The sequence below is a fragment of the Pituophis catenifer genome, unplaced genomic scaffold, assembly GCF_029215685.1.
Source record: "Pituophis catenifer annectens isolate HBS135680 unplaced genomic scaffold, rPitCat1.0.hap2 SCAF_6, whole genome shotgun sequence".
In the NCBI taxonomy this organism is placed as follows: Eukaryota; Metazoa; Chordata; class Lepidosauria; order Squamata; family Colubridae; genus Pituophis; species Pituophis catenifer.
This window is the reverse complement of record NW_027256886.1, coordinates 64,374,019-64,397,670: the sequence shown is the minus strand read 5'-3', so window position 1 is coordinate 64,397,670 and position 23,652 is coordinate 64,374,019. Positions and strand designations below refer to the sequence as shown.

The 23,652-nt window shown below is 37.9% G+C and overlaps 1 protein-coding gene across 1 annotated transcript in view; it reads right to left on the bottom strand.

Annotated features, from left to right (window-relative positions):
- ADGRA1 (adhesion G protein-coupled receptor A1) overlaps window positions 1–23,365 on the bottom strand; it is a 51,669-nt gene extending 28,304 nt beyond the window's left edge. Inside the window, exon 1 of the mRNA XM_070945172.1 lies at window positions 23,241–23,365. Coding sequence (XP_070801273.1) covers window positions 23,241–23,350 — 110 coding nt within the window. The 5' untranslated portion in view covers window positions 23,351–23,365. The remainder of the gene's footprint in view (window positions 1–23,240) is intronic.
- Window positions 23,366–23,652: the final 287 nt, after the last annotated feature.

The window sequence follows — 23,652 nt, the reverse complement described above, 5'->3', positions numbered from 1 at the left end:
AAGTACCAAAAGCAAATGTATTTATAAGTTAACGTTGCTGACTTGAATTGCTGCATTCTATATTGTCAGATAGATATGCAGAATAAAGGATTTTCATTACTAACCTGTAAGGGCTCTCTACTATATGTGTATCCAGAAAGTATATTTGAGAAAGGTTTATGTCAAGAAGAATCTCTCAGCCGTCATGCACATAATATTTTAGTCAACAATGCAAGGTATTATCTGTCTGGTGCAGGAGAGCAAGAACTTACAATAAGTATGCAATTATCTTACAGCTCAGATAGCTCAATTATCAAGCTAAATCTTGCATTGATAACATAAATGGCTGCATGCACAACCTTAACAACAATTATATAAATATTTTTTAAAAAGGAAAAGCCTTTTTCAAACTGTCACTACTGCAGGATAATAGTCACAGTAGTTACATTTTATGTAAGAAAAATAAAGAGCATACCTTTTATCAAAAGGATGTCATTTCCAGCATCTCCCTTTCTGTATGATGGCTATTTTCTGTGACCCTTTTTAGATGTTTCCCACCCTCCACCCCAGAAAATTTCCAACACTTCATTTGTAGATTTCAACAAAACAATAGGGTTTTTAAAATGAACTGCTTTCAAAGCTGGAGCCAGCAATGCAAACGTTTGACATATCAATTCACTCAACTCAACTCTGTACATTATTTGCACATCCCTGATGGTAAATTTATCCTGCTGAGGGGGAACAATGCTCCTTTAGCAGTCTATGATTCAATAATGATTTTCACTAAATATAGAAAAACATGACCATCAAGAGGATATTCAGCAATGACATAAAGATTTATATTTCATCTAGTTCTCAAGAGAGGAACTAGAATTATCAGATTAGGACTTCAAAAAATCTTGATGTTCTTTAGACGATGGCTAAAACATTAATAGATCTACAACCTTTTGCTACTGTATGGTAAATTTTATATTCCAGATCTGGAGCCCTAGTAGGCAGCCATTCTCCCTGGATCAATGGCTTTTTTTAAGAAAAGAGAGGGCACATACATTTGAATAGCGGAACAAGTTTGCAGAGATATGAAGTCATATCTCCTTCATTGTTCTCTGCCATACACAAAATGCCCCCTCCCCCTCAAAACTGGCTGCCATGGAACTGCAAAAAGAGCTATACAAAATGGTCATCCTACAGAATGCACAAAATGGCCACACAATGTCTAATGGAGGAGTGCATAAAGGGTCAAATAAAATGGATGCCCAATCAGGGCAGTCTTAAAAGGACCACACAATATGGCTATCCAGTAGAAGTTGGAACTAGGGTTATCTGACATCATTACTTTTATGGCACTTATTCTGTTCCATCTGATGTTTGAATGTGCACACACACACACACACACACACACACACACACACACATTTACAGAACTTCTTGATGACTGTAAAATTATTGAATTTGAGAGATATTAAGCCTAGGGTTCATTTTTCTAACATTGTTCTCATTTGCCTCATTTAAAAATGGCAATCAGGAATTAACAAAATGAATTAATGTCAATACCTTAATACTTTCACTTATTAACTCAATTTTAAACTTCTAAAAATATTCATACTGTAAGCCTTACATATGGTAAATCTCTGGACTCAGGCTCCCTGCTTTCTAGGGTTCATTGAAGAATGCAGTTAGTAATATTTTATCTAGAAATTGGTTAACTTTAGAAATCATGGTCAAGAATTAATTTATTTTAATAGAGTAAATAATAGGTTCTGTGCCTTTAAATCCCAATCTTTTAATTATAATTTGTATTGGACCATCATGTTGATTCTTATATGCCTTTTAAAAAAGCATAGTATTAGCAAATAAAGTTCCAAACCCTGGATGATTTATTTGAGCAACTTTATAGGATAGAGACTAGGTGATAGTTGTTTATTACCTCCAGATCTAGAGTAGGCTTAAGGAGGAGATACACCTTGAGGGCTTCTGATATCAGCCTTTCAAGAGAGACCAGATTAGAAAACAGCGAACAAAAGAAAGCTACTTTATCATCATGGGACATACTAACAAAATTTTGAAAGTTTGCCACAATTTTTCTCTGCCCCCATTTTATATTAAACAGAATCAAGCCAGGGTTGGTTTCTTTCTCACACTTTCCACTTTTTCAATATGACTCAGTTGTCCTATTTCTCCCTTAAGGACTTATATATTCGTTTGTCAAAGTTATTTCTAAATTTTTTTCCACCTGGTTGCATCTCTTCTGATAACAAAGCAATAACAATTGTCCCTGGTCCAGGAAATTACTTTCCCTTAGCTGCCTGAAGGATCCAAGAGGGGGAGAGATCCAGCTCACTGGTAGAAGAGAACATCCTAGAGAGCACCTACCCACTTCATCGGAGGTCACAGGTTGAAGGAATCCCAAATAAGCAAGCGAGATATTGTTCTAATTATCATCCTGGACTCTATCCTGATGGAGTCAAGACTTAAGCAAATCTGAGTGACTATGTCAGTGAAATGTGATCATGGCAATGACAGACAAGCTCCTGATGTTGATTCTTTCTTAATTATGAACTAATCATCCAACCCATGAGTCCAGAATGCAACTTGCTAACACAACAAGAGAGAGGAATAATGGTGTTTGGTTTTTCTTATTATCAGGAAATAGGCCTGGATGTCCTCGGATTCACTTCTTGAGGTTTTCTAGATGTTGCTTCCATTGCTTTTTCTCTGCAAGCTTTTGGTAAATGAATTAGTCTTCTGGAATTGGCAAAAGAGAAGGGCCACTTGAGCACAATTTTATCAAGATTCTGGGCCATCTCGTAATACCAGGCTTTCAATGGATTTAGCTGCTGGATTGTCAGGAAAGTTCCCAAAGGTTTACTGAAAGCTATTCAGATCCCTGAGATGTCTGAGACCAACAGGTCCAGCCCTACAGAAATCTCAAGAGGCAACCAATCATAAGTTACCTGAGTATGGCAAAGAGTTGAAAGCAATACCACCCATATCCCGATGTCATACCAATTTTTCCCAGTGATGGCGGTGGCTGCAAGTGCGGGAGGGTGTGCAAGGAGTCGGCTTAATGCACGCATGGTGGGTGCTGCAGAGTGTGTGAGGGGCCACCAAGGTGCGAGTACAGTGGGACTAGATGTGGCTGCTACAGGATTGGGGAATTTACCCAAGTGACTTGTGATTTTTCCTTCCAGCTTCTCAAGTGACTTTGCTGGTGGAAAGCCTGCAGGAAAGGTTGCAAATGGCAATCAACATGACCACGGGATGCTGCAACCATCCTTAGTGGAGCTGGCTGTCAAGGACCCAGATCGCAATCACATGATCATAGGGGTGCTGGGACGGCCAGAATTTTGAGTACTAGTGGTAAGCATCACTATTATGACTTTGAATGATCACTGAATGAGTGGCCATTAATCTAGGACTATCTAGGAAACCTTTAAGGATTTCCCTAAATTAAGCAATATTTCTAATAAATGGCATATAATGTAAAGAGTATGATATCTTCAGATTGTTAGGTATGACTTAAAGGAGATATTTTGTCTCTATCTTTTATGCTTGATATCTGTACATTTTTTTTAGTTTATAATTCTTTGTATTATATCACATTTTTAAAAATTTCATGAAAATGTGTAAGTCTGTCAAATTGCCAACATTCTTAACAAGATTCATTAATTGGGAAATGGACTGTTTAGGATTTGAAATAATTAGAACCACATCATTGGCAAACAAATTAATTTTCATACGATTTTTTTTTTTTTAAAAAATGGTATGCTTTTAATTTCAGGATGCTCACTAATCTCCTTAGCCAAGGGTTTTAACAACAGTGAAAATTAATGGGGAGAGAACACGCCGTTTGTTTTCCTCTCATTCAATGTTAAATAAGGGAAAAGTCCATTTCACACACAAATATACACACCCCTTTTTCTCTCTCTCTCTTCAGAATGGCCCTCACATAGGAAGGAAAAAGATTGATTCTGTTTTGGTCTAATAGCAGGTCATGATTGCTTGCAGTTCAGATGGAATACCTTGCATATTTCTGCCAAAGTCTTATAGTAAGAACAGTATTTTTAAAATTGACTTAGAATCAAGCTGGCATGAATATGCAAGTACTTCTCCACTTATAACCACAATGGAGCCCAAAATTTCTATTGCTCAGTGAGACAGTCAAGTGAGTTTTGACCTGTTTTAGAACATTCTTGCCACAGTTGTTAAGGGAATCTTTGCAGTTGTTAAGTTAGTAACAGTTGTTAAGGGAATCTGGCTTTCTCCACTGATTTCCAAGTAAACAGCTTCTGACTTTGTCAGAAGATCAGGGGTGAAATCCAGCAGGTTCTGACAGGTTCTGGAGAACCAGTAGCAGAAATTTTGAGTAGTTCAGAGAACTGGTAGTGGAAATTTTGAGTAGTTCGGAGAACCAGCAAATACCACCTCTGGCTGGTCCCAGAGGGGGGTGGGAATAGGATCTTGCAGTATCCTTCCCCTGGAGTGGTGTGGAAATGGAGATTTTGCAGTATCCTTCCACTGCCACACCCACCAAGCCACGCCCACCAAGCCACACCATGCCCACCAAGCCACACCCACAGAATCGGTAGTAAAAAAAATTGAATTTCACCACTGCAGAAGATCATAAAAGGTATATGGGACAACTGTCATAAACCTAAGCCAGTTGCCAAGCACCTGAATTTTGATCATTTGTTCATGGGAATGCTGCAACGGTCATAGTGTCATAAATCTAACTGTCATAAGTCACTTTTTTCAGAGCTGTTATAACTTCTAACAGTCACTAAAGAAATTATTGTAAGTCAAGGACTTTAGAGAACAAACTAAAGCATATGCTATCATCAAGAGTAAAAGAACTGAAATGGAAATATGCTCGTCACATAGCATAGAGTTTTAAAACAAGATGGATTGACAATATCAGCAAGTATTGCAGACCTAATTGGCAAAAGAAAGCTCAGGACCATATAGGTTGGAAACATGCAGAAGAGGCCTTCATCCTGCAGTGGCTAGACAATGGCTAAAATGGTGATGATGATGATGATGTTGATGAAATCAAGGCCTACAGGTATGACCGGAACTGCTTAAATCAGGGTTTCCCAACCATGGCAATTTGAACTCCTATGATTAGTTGGAAAATTCTAGGGTGTTGAAGTCCACATGTCTTCAAGTTGCCAAGGTTGGGAAACCCTGACTTAAAGAGATAGGTTTGGATTATCAGTAACTGAGTTTAAAAATGCTTGGGTTAAACACATGTCCGTCATCTGACAAAAAAATAAAAAAAATACAAATAAATTTAAAAATAAAAAGAATAAAAATATTAAATACCGTACATAAATTAAAAAGAAAACAAAAAGTTCAAAAGGCAGACTTGATGAACCACTAAGTATATAGCCAGTGGGGATATCACCAGTTAATAACAATACAGAAGCTCCTTAGAAATTCAAGTGTAAATACGCTACTCTTTTAACATGCCCCTATGATTAGTGTTTATATCAGTAGTCTCAAAAGTGGCCAATATAATGGCAACTCCAAAAATGAAACACAGAAAAGTTAAAGTTCTAGTTCTGCCAAAGCCAACTCCATATTGTGTTGTAGGAAGCTTCCAAAACACCAGTAACAATTTTGAGTGACGCTTTAGGCAGCAAACGGGCACTCCAATGATTCTTCCACTTGGTTTCCATTACTGACATCATGTATATCTGAAGATAAGTCTTTCTGGAAAGTTAGTTTTGGGTGTATTGCATTGGCATATAAAGGATAGAAAGTACTGAAGCTTGAAGAACTAAATTTCTGCTGACACAGAACTGAAAGCTTCACTCCTAACGAACTTCACCGTCTCATTTCCCTAACCATTTATGGGGTTTGTTCTGTTTCATAGAAAGGTAATAATTAAACCCACCTTTTGCATTTACACAATCGTTTCAAAGATTTTCCTTTTCTACAACATTAAGCTTTCATTTAAAAGGTACTTGTTACTTACTGTCTTTCTGAATAGCCCAGATGTGTTGAGCTCTAAATGCATTTTTCTTTTGTGGGACAACTGCAATTGAGTCACTTGCTTTTCTACAGGATATTTTGTTTGTTTATAGGAAAGAAATGGTCACAGAAGTAGAGCTTTAAACAAAAAAGAGATTTTTTTTTAACAACAATCCTCATTCAAATGCAAAATCTGTTTAAATCTTGGTTGATAGTGCCATCATGTGCATTATGTGCCTAAGAAATTTAAGGTTCTTCTGTGAAATCTCCCATTTACATTATAAAATGGGTTATTATATATGAAAGAAAAATTACACAAGTCATAGAAAGAAACTCATTTCCTTAAACATGCCAGCTGGCTCAATCAGTAAAAGTAACAGTGAAGCACAGTAACCTGTCATAGAGTGGTTCAAATTATACCTGTTTTGGTCTTAATGCTGATTTGCTTGATTCCACAGATGCTCGTTTCTTGTAGTAGTTTACTGTTAATTTAAAAACGACGTGTTTTCTAACTTTAAAAAATATTGCCTATGTTGCAACCTGGAGAGATTGACGGTTATGGTTGAAAAAGTCAAAATCAAGATATTGGCCATCAGCATCTTGGTTTTTGAAGATTGAAGCTCTGCTGTTTTGTGTGTGTGTGATGGAGTATTGATTGCACCATTGTGGCTGTCATATTTTTAAATTATTTTTATTGATTCTGGGTTTTTTTATATTATCAGATTCAGTAACAGAGTGGCTGCTACCTTGACTATAGTTTGCAGACACTCTTTATCTGAACATAAACATCTTATTGAGGCATAAGCTGCACTGATTATAGAAATATATGACTCTATTTCCATTTTCATATCTAAATCAAATAAGTCAACTGAACATTTAAGTGAAAGGAGAATAATTAGAAAATGCAGCACACCAGTTTTCTATCCTAGGCATCAACCCTAACCCTCCTGTCTTGAATGAAAAAGAAAAGAAATGGGAGAGGATGAATTTTATCTGCAAAATGACAACAGATAAATTGCCTTTTCTGTTTCTGTTCAACTGCCCTCTTTCTGTTCATCTGCACCATACCCAAATTGCTTTATGTTGAATTCCTTGTAAGGCCCATGAATTTCAGTCTAAGCAGTGTTTTCTAGAACTCCGGGGGGCACCCCCAAGACCTCTAAAAGGTCTGCAATCAAAATTATTTCCCAGGCTATGCTGAAAAATGATGCAGTATTAAAAGCCCATCAAACAATCAAGAGAAGTGGTAGTGGCAGCAAATGCATCAATTTTAAATTTTAATATGGTAAATACAGGTAATGCTTGTTTTAATTGCCACAATAGGAACTAGCCACTCCGTCAGTGAAGTAAATGAAGCAGTCACTCAGCGAAATATAATGATTTTTATGTTTTTACTTAAGCTTTCCTTTGCTTTACACATCTGCAAAAGTTGTAAATGCAAGGCTTGGTTGCAAAGCTATTTTTTCATTACCATCATAACAGTGAACTAAATGGACAAGTCGCTAATGAAGACTGTCAATAAATATAACCCAGACAAACAAATGCACTTTTGAGGTTCTTCATAATTTTTAAAAGTGGAAAGGACTTCTCACAGCAAAAAGTTTTAGAAACACTGGTCTAACCAAATGAAATCTTTTGTAGTTATCATGACTTCTGTATCTTGAACGTTTTGCTTAGATAAATGCATTTTGGTAATGCTACATTACATTCTTTCCTTTCATGGAAATCTAAAACTCTGCATCTCTTCAGATTATGTACGTGTGTGCACACTAGCCAGGTAGCTTTTTCTGACACGCATCCATCCCAAGAAATATCAGATGAATTCAGTTACAAAATCATTCAAAATGGAAGCGCCTCTTGAGAAAACATACTGAAATTGTTAATCTTTTTAATCTTCATATCCTGCACCACAGTTCCCTCAAAATACGCTTTGCCATTTAAGTAACAGCTGGCACAGTATTTACTTACACTCTATGCACTTGAATACTTTTGCTTGGAAAGCAACGGAATCAGGGTGTTTTCATTGTAATATTAACAATCTTGTTATATCATTCAGATCTGTTTGAGAGATCTTCAGAATGCTAAAGAATGTTGATTTAAGTACCACATGGATGAAACCAACTGAGGTTATAAACACAGGGTTTATAAGGAGAAAAGGAGAATGAAGACTTAACGTAGTTTAATATGTTGAAAACTGGGATAGACAATTTTCAGGGGAGCCTGGCCTAATCTGGAATGATGCTGGCTGCATTGTCAAAAGAAGAGGGTTTCATTATTTAAACGTAATTTAAATTAAATCTGGTTTATACAATTTCTCTTGTCAGATAGTTTAAGATCTTCCTGTTCTCTAGTGTAGAAAGTTAGTACCCCCCCCTCCTAGAAGAATGAAATATTTTGAGAAATATTTAAAAAGGCAAAAACATGCTCTTGGAGACAGAAAACAGCCCCCAACTTTCTTAATAGCTCTCAGCAGATGTCAGCACTTAAGAGATAAAGAGATGGATAGCCCTATTCATAGGCAAAGCAAATACTGCAGGCAGAAATCCAATCAAGGCAGGATATTTTTGAAATTCCCTGCAGCAAGGTCTGAACAAAGGTACAATTAGCCCCCAGCCTCAATAGGAAGTGCCCAATCACCTGCAGAAACTTCAACCAAAGTTAGTTCAGACAAACTCCTAGGATTTGTACTTTGCCTATAGAGCCAGCTATGTCCCTTACATAACCCCTACATGGTCACATGGGAATCTGACAACAGCCAATAGAATACATGTTCTTGCACAGAAACAGGAAGCTCAAGTGCAAAGCCCAAGATAAGGTATAACCCTCCTCTCAACTCCATGTGATCAGCTGCCTAGAACCCATGTGGTTCTGCTTCATCATTACACCTTCTTTCCAATCAGTTTCAATGTTTCTAGTCTTTTTCTCCCAGCTTGGAACTGAACCAGATGAATATTTCTTCCAACACTAGATTAATATGACCTTGATGGTAAGTATCGGTCAATGCCAGTTTTGTCTCACTTCAGACTTTGTGGACCAGCTGCATTCCACTTGAGGCATCAAGTTATTTTTCCTTAGTGCCACAAGCTTGACCATCAAAATAAGGTGATAGGTTTGGCCAGCCACTTGGCTCTCCAGAAACAAATTTCTGTGCATGCACAAAAGTGGAACCCAACATCTGGATTGAAGGAGCGTTGTTACACCAAGGCTTTGAAGAGGTTTCAAATTTTTATTTGAAATCTATTTTTATGAGGTTGCAACATGAACCAAAAACCATTCTCGTATATGAAATCTAAAACACGTCACTGCATATTTTGCATTTGTCTTTCAGGCAATGCTTCCCAGATGGGTGCTTTTTCTCTTAAAGCAGCATTAGCAATATTCAGAAATGCTGCATTCTTGACTTCTTTACCAAAAATGCTGTAAAAATATAAATATATTAGGACAAAACAGGAGCCTGAAAAAAAGGATTAAATGTAAAACGTATATTTACGTTGAATTAACAAGATTAATGCACTAATTCCTTATATCAGTGGTCCCCAACCTTTTTATCGCCGCGGACCAATCAGCCTTTGATAATTTTACCGTGGCCCGCTGAGCGCGCACAGGGGTGAGGGCTTTGGGCTACACGTGCGTACCTGCGCGGGGCTCTCTTCCCTGGAGCCTTTGCGCACGGCCCAGGAGCTTTTGCGCACGGCCCAGGAGCTTTTGCGCACGGCCCAGGAGCCTTTGCGCTGCAGCGTTCATGTCCCCCGGCCGCTGCGCGGCCCGGTGCCAGGTACTCCACGGCCCGGCACCGGTCCGCGGACCGGGGGTTGGGGACCACTGCCTTATATCATTTCTTCCTTTTTGATGCATTAGAAATTACATTATGGCATTTTGAGGAAAGGCTGGCTTGGAGTGGCCATATCTAAGGTTTTTGAAGGCTACAAGGAGACCTGAAGGCTGAGGCTGCCTTAAAAGCAAGTGAATTGCAATAGTGGGAAACCTTGAATTTAAGATGAAGTCCTTCTCATTCATTCAATTAGCTATTGAATAGAGCTGACAGATTTATTCCAAACTTCTGTACTACAACATATTCAAGGCCATTCTTTAGGTAACCAGCATCTTTGCAATTGTGATTTGGTATTACTCATCATTCTGATGAGTACATACTATGATTCATAAAAGATCGTCTAATGATTTTATTCAGGCCATAGACAGCTAGAAATTGTCAAAACTCTCATGAATTGGTAGTACAAGCGTGAATTGTTCTCTATTGGAAGCTGAATCATGCTGGCAGGAAAGGTTACAGGAACTCTTGAACTAGAAATAATCGCTTTAAAAGCACTAAATTTCTTTAGGTGAGTGAAGCCACTGCTCCCCCTTTTGACAGTGCAACTTTAAAATAGAAATTATATCAGCCCAATCAGCTGACGTCTCTTATCCTTTGAGTCATATGTAAAAAAATCTTGATTAGGCAGGAAATCAAAACCACGAAGACAAGGCAGTGATGTAACACAAATGTCATGTGTCTGCCATATGTGCTAAAGCCAACCAGTGTCATTGATTGAGATGGAAAGAAAGAAAGAAAGACAGAAAGAAAGAAAGAAAGAAAGAAAGAAAGAAAGAAAGAAAGAAAGAAAGAAAGAAAGAAAGAAAGAAAGAAAGAAACCAGAAGTATAGTTTGCCATCCTTCTTTATATACACCTAGGCCAGGAGATCAGAGGGACAAGAATGTGTTTTTTACTGGGAGTGAGAAGTCTTTCTAATAGCTCAGGACCATACATAGATTCAAAGAGTTAGAAGAGATATTTATGTCATCAAAGTCACAGTGACAAAGTTGGAAAGGACCTTAGAGGTCATCTAGTCCAACCCCCTGCTCTCGCAGGAGACCTATACTATTTCTGATAAATGGCTGTCCAGTCCAGGGGTGGGCTCTAAAATTTTTTACTACCAGTTCTGTGGGCGTGGCTTATTTTGTGGGCATGGCTTGATGGTCATGTGACAATTATTTAGGATTTAGCAGAGGTACTGATCTGCCAGGCTTTTAACTGCTTGCAGAGCTGTACCGATTTACCCATTTATTTTTTGCAGGCACTCATCTACTCATGTATTTTTGCAGGCACTGATCTACTTATGTATTTTTGCAGGCACTGGTCTACTCATTTGTTTTCTTTTAACACTGATCAGCTGTAGGACGGCCCTTTGAAGCCCTGCGGCAAAAGTTTAAACAGTTTTTTTCCCTCTAGCCATCAGCTGGGACTCAGGAGGCAGCAATAGATCAGGAGTGGGGCAAAATAAAAGGTAAGAATAACACGGGGGGTGGGGGTGGGCGCATGGGACGGGGGGCAGAACCAGTTCGGTGATGTCATATTGTCACCGCTACCGGCTCGGGAGAACCGGGCCGAACCCACCACTGGTCCAGTCTCTTCTTAAAAGCCTCCAGTGATGGGGCACCTACAACTTCTGAAGGCAAGCTGTTGATTGATTGTCCTCGTTGTTAGGAATTTTCTCCTTAGTTCTAGGTTGCTTCTCTCCTTGGTTAGATTCCATCATTTCTTGTCCTGCCTACAGGTGCTTTAGTAAATAAGTTGGCCCCCTCTTTCTTGTGACAGCCCTTCAAGTACAGGTAGTCCTCGACTTACAACAGTTCATTTAGTGACCGTTCAAAGTTACAACGGCACTGAAAAAAAGGGACGTATGACCGTTTTTCACAGTTACAATCTTTCCAACATCCCCATGGTCATGTAATCAAAATTCAGATGCTTGGCAAGTGGTTCATATTTATGACTGTTGCTGTGTCCCAAGATCATGTGATCACCTTTTGCAAACTTCTGACAAACAAGGGCAATGAGGAAGTCAGATTCACTTAACAACCGGGTTACTAACTTATCAACTGCAGTGACTCACTTAACGACTAAGGCAAGAAAGGTCGTAAAATGGGGCAAATTCACTTAACAACAGAAATTTTGGGCTCAATTGTGATCGTAAGTCAAGTATTATCTGTATTGAAAGGCTGCTATCATGTCACCCCTGGAATCCAGATAAAAGCATCCCAATGGATTTTTTTTTTAGCTTTTGCCTACACCGACTTTACTATCAAACTACTCTTACAGTTAGGAACATTTCTTTTATATGAAATCTACCTTCCCTGTAACTTACAACTATTATTTCTATCCTGTATTATGTGGTGATACAGAATAAATCTTGTCCTTCTGCAGGTTCTTCAAGAAAGCTACCATATCACCACTCAGTCTACCCATCCCAAGACTACTAAAAGAGATGTGGTGGCGCAGTGGTTAGAATGCAGGATTGCAGGTTAACTCACTACTCACTGCCAGGAGTTCGATTCTGACCGGCTCAAGGTTGACTCATCCTTCCAAGGTTGGTAAAATGAGGGCCTAGATTGTTGGGAACAATATGTTGACTCTGTAAACCGCCTAGAGAGGTTTATGAAACGGTATATAAGTCTAAGTGCTATTGCTACTGTAGGAGAGTCATTTTAGTTTACATGGCGAGGAAAAAAAATCAACGCAAGGATCAAGGAACATCAGAGCATCAGCGCTTTTCAACTTCCTAGGACATTGTACAACAGACTTCAAAATTATTGTTTTTATTATATTTGAAGAGCAGAGGAGGAAGAGGTCTAGAGGAAGCTTATCAAGAAGCTGCCCCTATGCTGGCAGCCCTTTCTTAGCCTGAAGGAAATAGCTGAGAGAAAGAGCAGACTGTTTATTATCTGCATTGCCTGAATTTCTGGTTCTTTCTTTTTGGTGCTTCCTCAGTCATTATCTTCCCAATTCCCATTACACGCCCTGCTTTTGTTTTGTGGATATATTTTTTTTCTGGAAAAATAAGGATTTTCACCCCTAATTCTAATAATAATCAAATGTAGATGTAGCAGGAAATTATGTCTGTTTAATTCATTTTGTATGTGAGCATCGCAGTTTACAAAAGCCAAGTTACTAAACAGATGAGATAAGAAGTACATATTTCTTTTTTAATCATGTATCCCAAAATCATATAATATGGTTTCGTTTTTATCCTCTGATCAACTGTATTAAGCCTTTATTCTGAAAAATATAGAAACAAGAAGATTGCTCCAGTAGCTATGACTCACTTGCATTTTCTTTCCAGCTTTGGGTCAGAGGTATCTGCAGATTTCACATTCATTGAAAGCTGTACTCACACTTTCCTGTAGCATACAAATGAGAATTCCCAGCAGTTTTCAATAGCTAGATTTTGAAATAAAAGGACCTAATTTCTACAGCCAATAAGTAATAAATGGCTAATCAATAGTCTGCAGCATGCCAATTTTTTATGGAATAAATAGGATTTGTTTCAACAAACACACTTATGGTGATGTCAGGCAAGAAATGAAAAAAATAAAGATGCAAATTGGACTGCACTCTAATGTTTCTCAGCCTTGGCAAACTTAAAATTGTAAACTTCAGTTCCCAGGATTCCTCAGCCAGTAATGGTGGTTGGGCAATTTTTGGGGACAGACATCCACATGTCTTTAATGTAAATGAAGCGGGCTCTGATAGATGATCACTGGATAACTTTCTATTCACTCTATTCTAAAAAGCAATGCATCCGGTTGGAAAAAGTACAAACTCAGCCAAAATCCTTTTGGTTCCTCTAGGAGGTCTCTAAGTTGTCAGAAGAAAGGAACATTCTAATGACATACAGCTTAAAGGTTGGTTAGGTCAAGGGGATCCACATGAGTTAAAAGTTGTCTATCGTCAGAAGATGATTTGAGTCTATGCTTCAGAAATCTACAAAAAGAATTATAACTGTTTTGCAAAGAAACTCAGTAATTAGGAAATGTCAATTAAAAATGACAAATGTATATGACCATATGAATTGCTGAGTTAACAGAATCCTTTGTCTAGAAGGGGATAAAACCATTGTACCTAATTTCTGTCTTTGTTCAATGCTTCATGTACAGAGCCTTGAACCTATTGCGCAATATATAAATTGTCTCTGATTAATCCAAAAGTTGTGTTTGTCTTATTAAATCCACAACATCTTAAAGTTGCTAAAGTTGACAAACACTGTTCTACAGTATTGTGAGGCATAATATGGTTTTTAGGATTGTTAATATATCAAACAGCTAAAATGGAATTGCAAATGTATTTTAATTTGTAACAAATAAGAAACAGTAAAGCCCAGCTATGGAAATGTTGCTGTTGATGATGCATTCTTTATTTATACAGAATTCTTGATTTAAAATGTTCCAAGAGAACAAATGGTACATGTGCCTCTATTTTTCTAATTCTTTCCAGTAAGATACCTGGAAGACTGGCTGCCAGTTCGCACTAGGCTCATAGTTCTTTCAAAACACTTCAGGCACATTCGGCACACATTCGATTTGTTAGAAGGTTGTTGCATAATAAAAGTTATCAAAGAACAATAGAAAAGCTACAGTAAATCCAGCATTAGAGTGTAAAGATATCATGGAAGGATAATATTTATAATGAGTAAATATGTTTTTTCTAATGTATTTCATGTGCCCTCAACGCCCACGATCTTTGTTGACATAGTAATAACGTGGAGATTGTTTAGAAAACAGTTTTAAAAACATTTACCTAGCAGGATTCTCAGTGCAAGTTTGAGAACTCATGTAAATATTCAGTACAACAGAAAAGTTATCATGCTCTGATACCTCAAATATATTTATTTGCAAGTAACAGCTAGTCCTGGAATGTCGAAGAGCTGAACCCTTATTTGGAGAAAAAAGTTTTGATAGAAAGATTCACAATCCATAGGACTGTAAAATAATTAGCTTTTACTGGGATATCACACTTCTGAAGGGTGTGAAAAAAATATTTTGTGGCAATTTGTACATCTGTGATGGGTGATATAATTTAATTAAATTTAGTTTAACCTGGCAGGAAGATTGACTTAGAAATCTTCAGTGAGTTGGTGTTTCTCAAAATCTTGCAATGTTATAATAGAAATAGGTAGTAACAACAGGAAATATCTGGTAAGTAACTTAAAACATTTTCCTATAGACAGATTTTTAAAACACAATTAAACTACAAGCTTTTCATTGCAGAATATATCAGATGTTTCTACAGCCAGATTGTTGTCTCACTCATCCATTTTTGTTGCTAATTTTATTATTCTTTTAGCTGCTTGGAAGCTGCTCTCACTGAACAGCAGCAATAGCAGTGCTTTAAATTAGTTCAATAATGTTTCTTAAATGTTCAGTCTCCAAGAACAGTTAATTGGTGTTGCCAGATTAATCTCTTCTGTAAAGCACAGTAATATAATAGGCAGAAGAGATACATGTTTGTCAGGGGCAGAGTTTAGCAATAAGAAAGGGAATACACGTAGTCCTTGATTTACAACAGTTCATTTAGTGACCATTCTTCAGTGGCACTGAAGAAAGTGACTTATGACCATTTTTCACACTTATGACCATTGCAACATCCCCCCCTGAACAAAATTCAGATGCTTAGCAACTGTTTCATATTTATGATGGCTGCAGTGTCCCGGGGTCATGGGATCAACTCTTGCCACCTTCTGACAAGCAAAGTCAATGGGGAAGCCAGATCAATTTAACAACTGTGTTACCGTGTTTTCCCGAAAATAAGACATCCCCTGATAATGAGCCCTCCCCCATAAAATAAGTCCTCCCAGAAAATATTTAAATGCATGCACAACCGGTCCCTGCCATTTCCTATGGTTAGGGAGACAGAGCTGGAAATCAGGCAAAATGGCAAGAGGAGCCCCATTTGCTCCACACGCCCCAAAATAATAAGATCTCCTCGAAAATAAGGCCAAGCACTTATTTTGGGATTCAAAAAAATATAAGACAGGTCTTATTTTCAGGGAAACAGGGTACTAACGTAACAACTGCAATGATTCACTTAACAACTGTGGCAAGAAAAGTAATAAAACAGGGCAAAACTCACTTAACAACTTTCACTTAGCAACATAAGTTTTGGGCTCAATTGTAGTTGTAAATTGATGACTATTTGTATGAGCCTTCTTTTGCACAACTGCAAGAAGAGGTGAAAGCCTAGCTGGCCCTTTTGACAATGTGTTAAATCATAGAATTAAACTCCCCTGTTCCAAATGGTCCTGACAGTATTCCCAATACCATGTTTCTCCAAAAATAAGACCCGGTCTTATTTTCATTTAGGCCCCAAAATAAGCACTAGTCTTATTTTCGGGGAAACATGGTAGTATAGTCAGTTCTCAACTTACAACCATAATTGAGCCTGGAATTATGGTTGTAAGTCATGCCAGTCATTAAGTGGGTCACCATGTGATTTCCCCTGATTTTGCAACATTTTTTTGTAGGGGTTGTTAAATGAATCACTGTGGTTGTTAAATAGATACAGCAATCATTAAGCGAATCCACTGTCTGCAATGGCTGTTTGTTATTAGAAACTGGAAATAAATGCCAGTTTCCAGCAAAAAAAAAAAAGTCATAAATCTACAAATCTAGGGGCCTGGTGGCTCAGCAGACTAAAAGCATTATGATTAACACCAGCTGTCTGCAATTACTGTAAGTTCGAATCTCACCAGGCTCGAGGTTGACTCAGGCTTCTATCCTTTCTAAGGTAGGTAAAATGAGGACCCAGTTTGTGGGGGCAATAAGCTGACGTTGTATAAATATATACAAAAGTATGAAGGCTATTGCTTAACGCATTGTAAGCCGCCCTGAGTCTCTGGAGAAAGGCGGCATATAAATCAAATTTTAAAAAAAATGGCCATAAATGCAGGCTGGTTGCTTTGAGTCCAAAAGGCAATGACATTACTGCGGGGGGTGGGTGGGTTGAAAGTAGCCCTGGGAAGGCTGATCATAACTACAAACGGTCACTAAAGTGACTCGTTATAAGTGAAGGACTACCTGTATTGCTGAAAATGGGTGATTGAAATGCAGCATGTCAACGTTTCCATGGCAGTCTTAAAGGAAGACATCAAGAAACCACTACAGTTTTTTTTAATCCCCGTTCCTTTGGGCAACAGGTGAAACTTTAGCTCATCCTAAAAGTTCAACTCAATAGCAACTTCTGGACAAGCAGACAGTGCTCTGTTGCTTTACTATATTCACTATATTTTTCAGGCCTAAGGCTAGAATGGGTAAGATTTGAAGTGCTCCTATGATTGCCAATGGCAGTAGCATGTACTTGAATATATTTTATTTTTAAAACCGCTCCTGCCTTCCTTCCATGCCTTGATGTTTCCTTTCTTAGAGTACTGGATTGAATGAAATTGAAATTCAATCCAGATAAGCCTAAAATACAACCGATTTGGGGATACAGGTTACCAGAGGCCTGGAGTGAAGAAATGGTTAGATTTTCTGGCAGGCCTTCCAATCCATCTCTCAGAATGATTGCTCTGTTGGCTTTCACAGAGTGTAAACAGATTTATTATATGCCAAGATGGGCTTCTCTGTAATTTTTAGCATTACGGCGAATATTTACTACATTTTAACTTTTCCCTGTACTTTAAGCCAGTGAAGCAAAGCAGAATGAATAGAGATGAGCTGGGAATCAAATGTCATCTGGAATTTGGAATGGTGGAAATCTCTTTACTTTAAAATAAAACATGCACACACCACTGTACAAGATACAGTTATCTTCCTATTGTTACAATTATTGACGGACCACACAATACTTAGGGGTTCCCCTAATTGTCACTTCATTCAGGATTGACTGTCCCAGATCAATTCCGGGTGAGATAAGCTAATTTACTTTGAAGTAAATTGTTTGGGCTTTGCACGTCTCCTGTCTTCATATTCTTGTAACAAGATTTTGAATTTGCAAATATTGTCAATCATAAAAGATAAAGCAAATTATTGTAAAAACACATCAAAAAACCATACACATATTTTGGAAACTCACATTTTCTATAATTAATTTTTATGTATTTTTTGATAGGATTGAAATTTATGTTTCAAGGAATACAGACTGTGCCATTATTCTGGCTTGTAAAGTATTATAAATTATAATTGCAAATTCCTCTTCCAAGTGCAATAGCAAAATCATTTTTAAATATTTTAAATTCAGTCCAAGTAGTATAAGGCTTTTAAAAAAAAATAGAGGATGTTTGGTAATATTATATTTATTATATGCTGGGATCCTTATAGAGACTTCTACCAGTCAAATAACATGCAAGCTGGCATGTGTAAGAATTGCTAAAAATGCCCATTATTCATTAATGAATTGAGCTAATTACAACACAATTCTACTTGATCTAAAAATACACATTGGAATTATTTGTAGAAAACAGTTTATTCAAGTGTTCTTTGGCTCAAATGGGAAGTAATAGAACAAGGGATCCAGTTAGATTTCCGGTTTTGCTTTTGTACTGATATAGCAGCATAGTTACACAATGCATAAACTTAATATCACTACTAATTACCCAATCATCTCTATTCATCCAAGTGGGGAGAAAGGTATTGGAGAAAGGTATTGGGTGTCAGAGGCAAAGGATAATATGCCACAGAAAATAGTAGTATTAATATTTAAGTCTTTTTTAACCATGTCATGGGACAATATACTCTGCTGCCCTGCATCAGTGCTTTGCTGTTCTTAATAACTAAATTTTCATCAAAATATAGAGTTAAGTAATATCTAGCAATAATACGTACAGAATACACAGAAATTGCAACTCTTTCCAATCCCATCAACTATCAGATCAAATATCTGACCTATGTGTTTCATCTAAACAACCACTTAATCATTTTATAGCATATTGAATAGAAACACACATCCAGTCTAATAAAACCAGACTATTGACAGAATCATACAAGCGTCTCTCAAAATATAGAAAAAAGCTGGGAGAAAGAGAACTGTTCCCATCTGTAGAGAACCATCTCCCCAGATTGATCAAAGAAGTCCATGGTGTGTGTGTGTGTGTGTGTGTGTGTGTGTGTGTGTGTGTGTGTTGAATGTGAGCAGAATTCTAACATTCTGGACAATTCCCAGTATTTTGAACATATAGTTCTATTCAGCCACATATTTCGCAACCCAGGAAGTTTTTGACCAATGATATTTTGGCCACATGTTGGGAGTGTTTGCCATCTCCTTGCAAAAATACTTTTGATTATTCTCAACCATATTAAAAGAGAATTAACAATAAGTGATTAGGGTTTATTGACTTTCATTATCAACCAATCAGCTGCAATTCTTAGGCTGAGGCTAAATAATCTTTTAAGCAGTTCCTTTTAGCTGGTAGAAAATGAATCCAAATAATTACTTGGAAAATAGTCCTTCTGACATCTTATGTAATGTATGAGGAAACAGAATTGTGATAGTCTTTTCAAACAACTACCGGCTCATTTCATCAGCAGGCGGATGAAAATAAAAGTTATTTTTCAAGAACTGCCAGTTACGGTAATATTTTTTGAAAATCACTTCATGAAGAAGTTTTTTTATTAACATTATTGCAAACTATCAAGAAAGATTACGTCAAATGTTAAAATAACCATACCAACTAGTGCAAGCAAAAATAAAATAACAAATTCTGCGGATGCCAATTTAGAAAGGGCTATGTGTGATATATATATATAGTATTATAAACTGGAGAGCAAGCAGAAAATGCTATGGTACATTTTGTTAGGAATGGGTTTTCACACAGATATATAATACTAATTTTCAAAATAATTGATATGTCATTGTTTCTAAGATTATGGTTGTATGCAGTTATAATACATGATTAATACAAGGATAAATACTGAACTCTGAGACTACGCTGATAATTCACACTGCATTTCTGTCAGAAGCACCAAGGTGCTTCCAGGTTGAAAAGATTAGCCAGTGACATCATTGTTACCTGGGGGACGTCCAGTTGGGGGCGCCTTTCATGTCCTGGTTAATGTGCCCACCAAAATAGGTCCTATCTATCTACTTGAATGCATGCTTTCAAATTGCTAGGCTGGCAGGAGCTGGAGCGAATGACTGGAGCTCACCCTGTCTCATGGCAGCATTTGGGTCTGAAATGCAGGCTTGCTGTTAGTCAACCCAGTGTCCTAACACATGAGCCACTGTGCTACTGTTGCTGGTAATTGAAATATATAGAACCATGGTGGCGAACCTATGGCATGCGTGCCAGATGTGGCACCCAGAGCCCTCTCTGTGGCCACATGTGCAGTCGCCCCAGCCCAACTCCATTCACGCTTCTCCATTGCATTTCACTCAATCAATTCTAACTTCTTGTGAAAGAAAAAGATTTCGCAAAGTTGGAATCGATTGAGTGAATTTTTTCATTCGCACACTTCACAATGGGGGAGACGGGGTCCCGCCATCCTCCTGAAGCCCATTAAAATATGGAGCCACAATGCAACCCTGCATCATCTCGGCTTGGGAAAAAAAAGCAGTTGCTTTTCCTGCAGAGTGTTGGGATGCCCCGCCTCCCTGCCAGCCAGCTGAGCATGGGCACGCTGCTCCTGGTCTCATCAGCCTTCGGACATCATTCCCACCCAGGACCAGTTCAGGGTTCTTACCCCCATGGGTTGGGAGGAGAGAGAGAAACAGGGAGGTAGAGAGAGAGGGGGGGAGAGGAAAAGAGAAAGAGAGAAAGAGAGACAGATGGTGGGAACGAGAAATGATATTACAAAATATTTATTGTTGCTAAACGTAAAGATTCAAAAGCAGAAAAAGTCACCCCAAAGGAGTTTTTGAGGGCTGAATGCCGAGAGGCACAGATTTTCTCTGCCTTCTGCATTCCCACCCCACGCTGCCTTCTGAGTTCCCAGCCTGCACTGAAGCAAACAAAATAGGCTGGGGTCTCCCTGTTAAGTGGTCCCACCGAGCCTGCTTGCAAACTCTGCTGAGCGCAGCTCCAAACATTCAGCTCGCACGTTCCTCCTGACCAGTACCAGCTCTGCAGCGGTGGCAGGGAAGGTGCGCACCCTGCCTGCTCCACTCTCGCTGGCCAGAAGTGGGGCCCCATGCCACCACTTCCCAGCCAGAGCACCACATTTGTTTGCTTGCTGGTGGCCTCCGAGGAGGGAGCTGCGCTCAGGCTGCCTGGGCCTTTGCCGCAGGGGGAGAGAGAGGGAGAGGGAAGGGGGAGGTCTCCCCGACAGGTTGGAGTTGCCTTAATTTGTGTGGATCTCTAATGTTTGGTATTGCCTTCCAGCTTCCACTCCCCCTCCACAGCCCAAGTGGTTGGATTCACACGACAGGTGAAGCTGGGCAAGACAGCACGGATAGATAAATAGATAGATAGATAGATAGATGAACCAGTGAGAGAGAGATAAAGAGACGGAGGAAAAGAAAGAGAGAGAGAAACAGAGAGAGGCAGAGAGAGAGGGGGGAGGGAATGAGAGAAAGAAAGAGAGAGGGAGGGAGGGAAAGAGAGAGAAAAAGAGAGAGGGTGGGAAAGAGAAAGGGAGGGAAAGAGAAAAAAGGGGGGAGGGAAAGAGAGAGAGAGGAAGGGAAAGAGAGAGAGAGAAAGACAGATGGGAGAAGAGGGAGAGGAAGGGAAAGAGAGAGAGAGGGAGAGAAAGATAGACAGGGAAAGAGAGGGGGAGGGAAAGAGAGAAATTATATTACAAAAGTTTTCCTTATTATTGTTGCTAAACCTAATATTTCAAAAGCAGAAAAAAATGAAGGGGCAAAGAAGTTCATTTATCACGTTATTCTTAGAACAATTAGCTGAACTCTGTGTTGTTTATCATTATTTTAGGTAGTAAAATCTCATTATTCAGGTTAAATTGCCATTTTGGCACTTTGCGATAAATAAGTGGGTTTTGGGTTGCAGCTTGGGCACTCGGTCTCTAAAAGGTTTGCCATCATGGATATAGAATATCCTCAATGTTAAATATATTAAAAATAATACATTCACCTGCCCTTTCCTATAATTCTACTTGTACTAGGGAAGATGTTCCTTCAAAAAAATAAAGGTTATAATATACATTGAGAAAGCCTACTCATTATCTCCAAAATTATTTCTGTCTCAGAACTTTAATAAATATTCCTATGTCCCTTCAGCAATAGTAATGTATAAAGTGACCTCTGTTTAATAAACAAACAGTATGCCCTGCTTTTGCAACCTAAAATAATATTCCTTCTTGCTGATTGTATTTAAGCTGGCAATTATTCAACTAACAAAAGAGAATATTTGTGGCTCAGAGTTGAACAGTGGAATCTTTGCTCTCTGAGATTAGTGGTTTTCTTGCAGACATTTCATTACCAAAGTAGGTAGTATCATCAGCGCTAGAAGAGAGTGGGATTTGGAAAACATTTATTCTTCTATCACTGATAATGTTATCTAGTTTGATAATGAAAGGTCTGCAAGAAAATCAAGCTCAACCCTTCTGCCTTCTAGTACTAATAAAGTTACTGCATTGGTAATGAAATGTCTGCAAGAAAATTGCCAACCTCAGAAAGTACTAAGGACGCCACAATTATTCAACTGCTAAACATTCCTAAGAATAAACCATTACAATGATTTTTAAATGAAGTAACACCGAGTCACAGAAAAACACTATCATAGCATACAAAATTCAAAAATTCTCTATTAAATGAACCATTGGACAAATTTTAAAAGACTTTTAAAAGACTTAAAGTAAACATCCACTAAATATTTTAAAGAACAGAAATTAATGATGATAGATTATTGTGTCACAATCTGTAGGTAGAACTGTAGCAATTTTTCTTCACAGTTTGTACAAATGACTAGAAAACAGATTTTACTTTTCTCAAATTATTTGGGAACATTATTATTCATAGGAAATTTTGAAGCTCACTTTAGTTTCCAAGGATGCAAAGGGTATACAAAAAGCAATGCCAGCACAGCCAATATAAACAATACAATTAAAACAATAAAATTATTCCGCAGAATTAGGCATACTAGTTTGAAATCTTACTAGAATGTTTAGGATTAATTAATTATTAATGGCTTATGCTCCTTATTCTCTGTTTTGATTACTGAGCACTGTTTACTATTTTTATTGTTGTAAAAGCACTAGAAATAAGGAACAGCCAAATAATTATATAATTGGACCTGTTCCAGAGAAAAGTCTTTAAACCAAGATGTATACAACCTGTATTTGTAAATTTATGTGCTGCTCCTTTCCTCATTTGTTTCTCAATGAGATGTAAATAATCATGAAAGTTTATTCAAATTTATCATAGTTAATTATGATAACCATTGTCAGAACAATCAACCTTAAGCCAATTTCAAACTACAATTTCATTTCTCACTTTGGCTGCAATATGACTCTAAAGACATCCTTAGCAGTGTTGTTTGCCAACTATTAAACCCAACTGGTAGAGATAGCGATGGCTAAACATATATAAAGCAAATCTGAAAGGAAACATGTCCATAATCATCCATACCTGAGCAATGGCTGCTTGGGATAAGAAGGCTGATCACTGTTTTGGGCTGTTTGAGGCTTTTTTGTAACTTGTTTATAAATATTTCTTGCTGTCACTCCAATCCAGAGCATTGTAGAAAGTGTAGAATAATGCAGTACAATACCAACCTAAAATAAAATGGTGAAAAATAGAAAGGCTCAGCACAGGGACACAAAAATAGAACATATTATCATTATTGTTTTTTGTTCATATTGTCAAATATAAGCCTTTTTGCTCAAGGAAATGCATTTGGGGATGTTTTCAGTATTCCGCTGCCTTTCCAGGCTTTAATCAGTGTGTAAGAGAATGAAAAAGAAGACACAATAAGGTCTGTTTCTCAATATAAACTGGTGTTTATTATTGTTGATACCTGGAAAAATAGGGCTTTTATAAA